Raw genomic sequence first — 8,261 nt, 5'->3', positions numbered from 1 at the left:
GCGCAAGCAAGCTACCAAGCTCAAGTCTATAAATACCAACTACTCTCAAGGAGAAATCACAACCAAATTAAGAACTCTAGCTTATCAATTGTTCAGGCTCCATCTCCCTCTCCCTTTCTCAAACTGTCTAATGGAAATAACCAGTAGAAAGCTCATCACAGTTCTCAGCATCGACGGTGGCGGGATAAGAGGCCTTATTCCAGCCACCATCCTTGGTTTTCTTGAATCTGAACTTCAGGTAATGTGATTAACAATATTATGTTAACTTTGTTGGTCATGTACTTATCTCCAACTTTGTCCGAAGAGGTCTCAAGTTCCCCTCCCGGAATAGGTTAATTTTGCAAATATGTGAATGCATACTCACCATGTCATTCCACATTTGCGTGTAACAAAATTATAGTTACATATAGTTTAATCAACGTCGGTCATGCGTAATACACTAGTTAATACGTAGTTCAATGTCATGTATTATCAAGTAGTAGGTAGGTGTCAGGTTTCCATGTGCCTTAGGTCCTAAAACTTCTTCTTTCCTATCGTATTGTAATAGTTTCGAATCCTTCCCCTTCCCTCAATAATAATATATTTTTTTTGAAGTAGTAAATTGAGATTAATGTTTGCAGAAGCTGGACGGTGAGGATGCAAGAATTGCCGACTACTTCGATGTGATCGCAGGAACAAGCACTGGTGGTCTTGTGACAGCCATGCTCACAACCCCAAACGAGAATAACCGCCCACTGTTTGCTGCCAAAGATCTTAAGGACTTCTACCTAAGTGAATGCCCTAAAATCTTCCCCCAAAAGATGTAATGCTTTTACAACTGTTAAATTTCAAATTTATTATTTTGTTACTATATTGCTATTGTATATGGTTAAGATTTTTTATAGTCAATATATTACTTATGTTTACAGTTGGTTTCCGTATACAAGAAAGATTATGAAAGCTTTAACAGGACCAAAATACAACGGCAAGTATCTGCATGGCTTGATCAGGCAAAAATTAGGCAACAACAAGTTGCACAACACATTGACTAATGTTGTCATTCCCACATTCGACATTCGGAATCTCCAGCCAGTTGTCTTCTCCAGCTGCGGGGTTTGTACTTGATCACCCTCTTCTATCGGGAAATTTCACTTCTTCATCATCTCCAAAGAAATAGTTCAGAAAATTACTAAAAATATGTAGTTGATATCTAATACGCATGGGCATTTATGTGGTTTTTTACCAGGTGGAAAAGAAGCCGTGCACCGATGCCTTACTCTCCGACATATGCATTGCAACCTCAGCTGCACCAACTTACCTTCCAGCTCATTATTTTGAAACCAAGTATGCTGCAGGAACAGTTAGAGAATATAACCTTATAGATGGCGGCGTGGCTGCAAATAATCCGGTAACTATTATAACACGATTCAAACCCCTATTTTCTGTTATATTATTTTTATTATAGATTGCAGACAAGAGAATGTTGTACTGTATATCTAAGATTTCATTTATAATAAACTTGGTTTAATTAGAAAATAGCTTAAACATTTTTTACCTTGCAGACATTTGTTGCTATTTGTGAAGTGGTAAACGAAATAGAGAAGGAGAATTCAGATATCGTTTCTGTAAAACGTGTGGACTATGGACGATTTCTAGTAATATCATTAGGAACTGGCTCATCAAAAGCTGAACGGGAATACCATGCATCTGCTGCAGCCAAATGGGGTCTCTTGAATTGGTTAACCAGCGGTGGTTCCACCCCAATCATTGACGTTTTCAGTCAAGCAAGCGCCGATATGGTTGATCTTCACCTTTCTCGCGTTTTTCAAGCCTTTAATTCTGAAGAAAACTATCTTCGAATTCAGGTAATGAAATCATCATCTGAAATGTATTTTATCCATGGCTGCTAGTCTAATTTGTCTAGTAATATGGTTTAGACACACAAAACAACATTTCTGATACCCTTCGTGGAAACAAATGCAGGACGATACCCTTCACGGGACAGTATCTTCTGTAGATGTAGCAACAAAGAAAAATTTGGCCAATCTTGTGAAAGTTGGTGAAGGGTTATTGAAACAACCAGTTTCCAGGGTTAATTTGGACAGTGGCAGGTTTGAGGCTTCTAAGCATGAGACTAATGCAGAGGCTCTTACAAGGTACATAACATAATTATTATTCACATATATAATCCACATGTATATATTGTAATGATTATTTATTAATGCAAATTTGGAACTTAATTAATTATGATTTCAGGTTTGCTAAACTACTCTCCGAAGAGAAGCTGTTTCGCCAAGCAAGCAGGTCAACTAATGAGCCTGCTGGAAATACCTACTGATATATATTACCCTATGATTGATGAAGTCATGATTCTTTAATTTAGTAGTGTTTGGATTTGTAAATTGTAAAAAGTTATTGATGGTTCAAGAGTACGTGGGCAAATGCCATCAGACTCCATTCTTTTAATATTTGTTCGTGTTCGATTAATCCCAGTTGGGATATCACTGTAACAGATGTATAACATATACATTCTTTCTTTTATTTGTTGTTCAATTATCAATAAAATTAAGCTTTGATTTTCTTACTTATAAATTTCTGTTAATAGTATTCTATTTGGGGTAAATAGAGCTCAAGTGTATTCATTTAATGGTCGAGTGGTGATGGTCATGGTAGTAATGGTGTATACGTTGCCTTTAAAACCAACATCTGACTGTTTTGGTACCTTTTTTAGGGCACGTGTTAGAGTCTAATTATTTACAAGCTAAGAGATGATATTCTTCACACTCTTTAAAAAGAAGATTTTGAAGTCCTATTGGATAAAATTACATATTAACCTATGTGTCAACCTGATATTGTTGAATTGGCTACTGCCTAGTGGCATATGTGAGACCAATTGGTTGACAATGACATGGAATAAATTCAATCGCTTTTTCTGTTTGTTGAACTGAATTAATGAAACACGGCTGCATGACATTGAATAAATGAAATATATGGTTGTAGTCGCAAAAATTTGATGTCTCGCTTATCATAAATTAGCGGAGACTGAGGTATTTATAGATCATAGGGTCCACCACATGTGTAGAGTTTGTAATGCACGTGTCATCGTCTAATTGGCCAAGCCATATCATCTATTAGATGGAGTAGGAAATAATTATCACGAAGATATTATTGAATAATAATATTTTGTAAAATCCGGCTCTGATTGAATTTTGGTTGTGATTCCTTACTTGACTTGTATTTATAGATCATAGGGTCCACCACATGTGTAGAGTTTGTAATGCACGTGTCATCGTCTAATTGGCCAAGCCATATCATCTATTAGATGGAGTAGGAAATAATTATCACGAAGATATTATTGAATAATAATATTTTGTAAAATCCGGCTCTGATTGAATTTTGGTTGTGATTCCTTACTTGACTTTTTTGAGGGAGCGGTCTTCATTTAATTAAAGATAAGATTAATATCTTATCTTTAATATGTTTGACTTTTCTTGGGGAGGTTGATGAGAATGTAGTGAGTAGTTCAAGTCTTTTTTTTTTTTTTTTTTTCGGTCAAACTATAGATTTGTTATATTAGGAAGCCAACGGGGTTGAACCCACGCCGTGGTGTAAGGGTAACACTCCTCTCCACCACCATGGTAAAGGGCCACTTGCGAGCAATTTAGGTCTTCAACAAAGTTGAATTGTGTGCGTAATAAATATGGCCTCACCAATTGAATAAGAGCATTATCGTCATTCATTGGTAAAAATATATGGGTCAGCTCTAAAAATTTTTGGATTATTTTTTGCTTCAGAATAGTTATTCCCAAATTTTATTTCAATAGTTATTCCCATTTATGCATGAGCATATATATAAAGGTAAGGTGATGCTAGAGAGACCAAATTTTGAAACTTAATTTTGTAAATTAAATGATATGGTTGTTGATAATTGGATTGTTACTTGAGTGTTGATTAATGTACTTATTTTACTATTGGGACACACCATTCAGTTTATAAATTTGGTTTAAAAATTTGGTCTACCTAACATTACCCTATATATAAGCCCTTGAGGCACTACATGAACATTTACAAGTCAATGTTGCATGCAGGAGTATATTACATACGCAAGAGCCTCATCAAGCTGGACATTGGCTCCATAAAGTTTGGTAGGAGATTTTGGTCATCGAAATGTATAATGCTAGATGATCGGAATTGAGAAAAGTAATACGAACCATCTATTTATTTATTATAGTTTTTTTCTTTGAAAAAAAAGAAAAAAAAAAGAGGACAACTGGTGGCAAGCCATGGTTATCCACCTATTCTAGGGGCCGGAAAGACTCACATAGACATTTAAGCCTTTCCCTGACCACAAGTCTGGGAGGAGGCTGAAATAAAAATTCCTTATAGAGATTATTATACAAAGTGTTAAATAATATAAATAGTTACTGATCATAAACAAAAATTCCTTGAATTAGCTATGATGTAATTTGTGTGGAAATTTCTGTATAATTCTTCTGGAGTCAAGTATCTCTCTAATCGTATATGGGAGCTTGCCGGATTGTTGTGTAACGTTTGGTTACTCAATCTATAAAGACTAGAATTAATTATCAGTCCCACCTATAATTAAAGAGTCAATTAAATATAGCTATACATTATTTAATTCGCCTAATTTCTGAAGGAAGAGCTCGGCAATTCAGGGAGGTTGCATATTTCCTGGAAGATGGGTTACAATGCAGAAACACGCATGCACGAAAGTTCCAGTCTATAAATACCAAGACGACTTCTCTCAAAGCATAACTCAAAAATCTCTCTGTCTCTGTCTCTCTCTCTCTCTCTTATCTGATGGAAAGAAGCGGTAGCGTAGAGCGCCCCCCAGTCTTAGGAAAGATAGTCAGAGTTCTGAGTATCGATGGGGGCGGAATTAGAGGCCTCATTCCGGCATGTTGTAAAACTAAAAACTGAGTTTGCTGCAGAATGAGTAAAAGGAATGCGATACTGATTTATTGACTTGAAGTCTAATTAAATACAAATGCTAAGAACTGAAAGCCAGAAAATAAAGCAACATCTAATCCCATGACTAACAACTCCGACTAATTTGGGATTCTGCTATGGAATAGGTAAAAGCAACATACTTCCTAACAAACAAGAATTTATTGAAAAACAAACAACTAAATATCTTAACACCCTCCCTTAAACTGAATGCCATCTACGCAATCAGTTTAAAAGGGAACTTGAACAAACTCCAAGTAATCCACGCAGCTTCTCAAATGCTTCCAGCTTTAGAGGTTTGGTCAGGATATCTGCAACTTGGTCTTCACTTCGCCAATAAATCAAATCAATGGTTTTTTCAGTTGTAAGATCACGAAGAAAATGATACCTCACATCTATATGTTTGCTTCTTCCATGTAAAACTAGATTCCTGGATAGTTTGATAATTGAACTATTATCACAATGAATCACAGTAGGCCCATGTTGATAAAAATGTAACTCTTCAAGAATCCTTCTCAACCAAATTGCTTGACATGTAGAAGTTGCTGCAGCTATGAACTCTACTTCAGTTGTGGACAAAGTAACAACTTGTTGCTTCTTTAATGCCTATGATGTGGCACCTGAACCCATCATAAACACATGGCCAGATGTACTCCGCCTATCATCTAAATCACCAACATAATCGCTGTTAGTGAAACCAGTCAAAATAGATCCTCCATTTTTCTTGTAGAAATCTGTTGTTCCCTTCAAGTAATGAAACACTCTTTTAGCAACTCTAAGATGGAGCTCCGTTGGTCTTTCCATATACCTGCTAATCAGACACACTGCATACATAATATCGGGCTGAGTGGCTATCAAGTACATTAAACTTCCAACAATTTGTTTGAAGTAAGTACTATCAACCCTCTCTCCATCAAGATCACTTGTGAGCTTCAATCCCGGTTTAGTTGGAGTCCCAACTGGATTACAATTCTCCATGTGAAACCTCTCCAAAACCTCCTGAACATATTTCTGTTGCCTAATAAAAAATCCAGTGGTTGTTTGCATTACTTCTATACCAAGAAAATATTTCATCTTTCCCAGATCAGTCATGTCAAATTCAGCTATCATAGAATTCTTAAAATCAACAAACATAGCCTCATCATTGGCCGTGAAAATGAGATCTTCAACATATAAGCAAACTATCAGGATTTTACCTCCTTCTCCAGACTTGATGAATAGAGTGTGCTCATATGGACATTTGCTGAAACCTGCCTTTTCAAAGTGTGATTCTATACAACTGTACCAGGCTTGAGGTGTCTGCTTCAGTCCATATAACGCCTTCTTCAGTCTGTAAACCTTATGTTCATTACCTTTTATCACATAACCAGGAGGCTGCTTAATGTAGACTTGCTCAAGTAGTTCACCATTAAGGAAGGCCGATTTCACATCAAGTTGGAAGACAGGCCAATTTTTCGTTATACGATAAAGATTATCAAATCTCTAGCAGGACCAAAATACAAAGGAAAATATCTGCATAGCTTGATCAGAGAAAAACTGGGCAACAAAAAACTGCACGACACATTGACTAATGTTGTCATTCCCACGTTTGACATCAAGAATCTCCATCCAACCGTCTTCTCCAACCATAGGGTACTTCACCTTCTTTATGATATATTCACTATTTCTAAATTTTTTAGTATATGCCAGAATTATATGTGGAAGCACTGTAAAATTTGTTCATGTCCAAAAATTATTTAATCAAATTACTTATATGGTTGTAATATAATATGATATGCTCATTATTTTGATTGTTAGGTGAAAAGGAAGCCAACCTACGATGCCTTACTCTTTGACATATGCATTGCAACCTCAGCAGCACCAACTTATCTTCCAACTCATTATTTTAAAACCAAGGACGCTGCAGGCAAAGATAAAGAATTCAACCTTATAGATGGCGACGTGGCTACAAATAATCCGGTATGTATAATATTAGAGGAGGAGTTATATATATTGCCAGAGACTCTCAATCTACACCGTTGCTTTTAAAAGTAAACTTAGCGTTTAGAATAACTTAAACACTTAAAATACTTTGTGGTGCAGACTTTACTTGCTGTTTGTGAAATGACAAACGAAATAAAGAAGACGTCTTTCCCGTGAAACCTGTGGACTATGGGAGATTTCTAGTGATGTCATTAGGAACTGGCTCATCAAAAGCTGAACTGAATTACCATGCACGTTCAGCAGCAAAATGGGGCCTGTTGAATTGGTTAACCAGCGGTGGCTCCATTCCAATTATTGATGTTTTCAGTCAAGCAAGCGTAGAGACATGGTTGATCTTCACCTTTCTGGAGTTTTCCAAGCCTTTCATTCTGAAGGAGAAAAAAAAAAAAAAAAAAAAACCATCTTAGAATTCAGGTAGTGAACTTGTCATACGAAATGCATTTATAAAAAGTGGGTATAAAAAAAAAACTAACCTAAAGAATGTGTTTGGTAAATACTTAAAAACAACTCATTTTCATAGTTTTGGATGAAAAAAAACTGAAAACGTGAAGCAGCAAAAATGAGCTTATTCTCACAGCACAGCAGAAACAGTTTTTTTTCAAAGCACAACAATATCGAACGTAGAATGATACCCTTCATGGGACCATATCTTCTGTGGATATAGCCACAAAGAGGAATTTGGCCAATCTTGTGAAAGTTGGTGAAGGGTTATTGAAACAAGTTTCTCGGCTTAATTTGGACAACGGTAAATTTGAGGCTTCTAATCATGAGACAAATGTAGAGGCTCTTATAAGGTAAAACATTTATCGTTAAACTTGCAGATTTGTTTATGTAAATGATGATCAGTGGGAAGTTGTAACTTAATTAACCATATAATTAACTAGAATTTTCAGGTTTGCTAAGCTACTCTCGAAAGAGAGAGTCGCCAAGCAGGGTCAACCAACGGGCATGCTGAAAGTATTTACTGGTTGATTGTTACCTAAGACGATAACAAGTCGTAATTCTTTAAGTTATACTGTTTGGAAATGTAAATTACAATAAATTATTGATAGTTCGAGGGTATGGGGGCAAATGGCCACCATATATACTTCACTCTTTCAATATTTGTTTGTGTTCGAATAAATCCTGTGGGGATATCACTCTAATAGATCTCTATGTATTCGATATATTCATTCTTTTTGTTAATTTGTTGCTTGTTTGTTGGTTCCTCAATAAAATTAAGCTTTTATTTAAAAAACATGGACTACAGTCTGACGAAAATGCACCTACAAAAACACACTACTACAAAATTATCTATAATTGGCGGTCCAAAAACCGACAAAAGACGTATA

The 8,261-nt window shown here is 35.9% G+C and overlaps 2 protein-coding genes and 1 pseudogene across 2 annotated transcripts; 2 read left to right on the top strand and 1 right to left on the bottom strand.

Annotated features, from left to right (window-relative positions):
* On the top strand, window positions 1-2,555 carry LOC137710939 (patatin-like protein 2). The gene is made up of 7 exons (XM_068450110.1): window positions 1-238; window positions 621-802; window positions 909-1,092; window positions 1,226-1,387; window positions 1,542-1,844; window positions 1,963-2,135; window positions 2,236-2,555. Exons 1-7 carry the CDS (start codon window positions 131-133, stop codon window positions 2,315-2,317), a joined length of 1,194 nt encoding a protein of 397 aa, XP_068306211.1. The 5' UTR covers window positions 1-130; the 3' UTR covers window positions 2,318-2,555.
* Window positions 2,556-5,553: 2,998 nt separating this feature from the next.
* On the bottom strand, window positions 5,554-6,081 carry LOC137715772 (uncharacterized mitochondrial protein AtMg00810-like). Its single transcript, XM_068455122.1, has one exon. The coding sequence runs from the start codon at window positions 6,079-6,081 to the stop codon at window positions 5,554-5,556; it is 528 nt and encodes a 175-aa protein (XP_068311223.1).
* Window positions 6,082-6,103: 22 nt separating this feature from the next.
* On the top strand, window positions 6,104-7,913 carry LOC137715704 (patatin-like protein 2; annotated as a pseudogene).
* Window positions 7,914-8,261: the final 348 nt, after the last annotated feature.

This window comes from Pyrus communis, chromosome 1 (assembly GCF_963583255.1).
Source record: "Pyrus communis chromosome 1, drPyrComm1.1, whole genome shotgun sequence".
Taxonomy (NCBI): Eukaryota; Viridiplantae; Streptophyta; class Magnoliopsida; order Rosales; family Rosaceae; genus Pyrus; species Pyrus communis.
The sequence above is the reverse complement of the archived record's forward strand: the minus strand, read 5'-3'. Positions and strand labels throughout refer to the sequence as shown.

Bases quoted from the DNA above. Each gene is read 5' to 3' on its own strand.
- LOC137710939 (XM_068450110.1), top strand. From the start codon at position 131: ATGGAAATAACCAGTAGAAAGCTCATCACAGTTCTCAGCATCGACGGT. The intron at 1,093-1,225 runs GTTTGTACTTGA...GTTTTTTACCAG, and splicing joins TTGTCTTCTCCAGCTGCGGG to GTGGAAAAGAAGCCGTGCAC. The intron at 1,845-1,962 runs GTAATGAAATCA...AAACAAATGCAG, and splicing joins AAAACTATCTTCGAATTCAG to GACGATACCCTTCACGGGAC.
- LOC137715772 (XM_068455122.1), bottom strand. From the start codon at position 6,081: ATGTTTGTTGATTTTAAGAATTCTATGATAGCTGAATTTGACATGACT.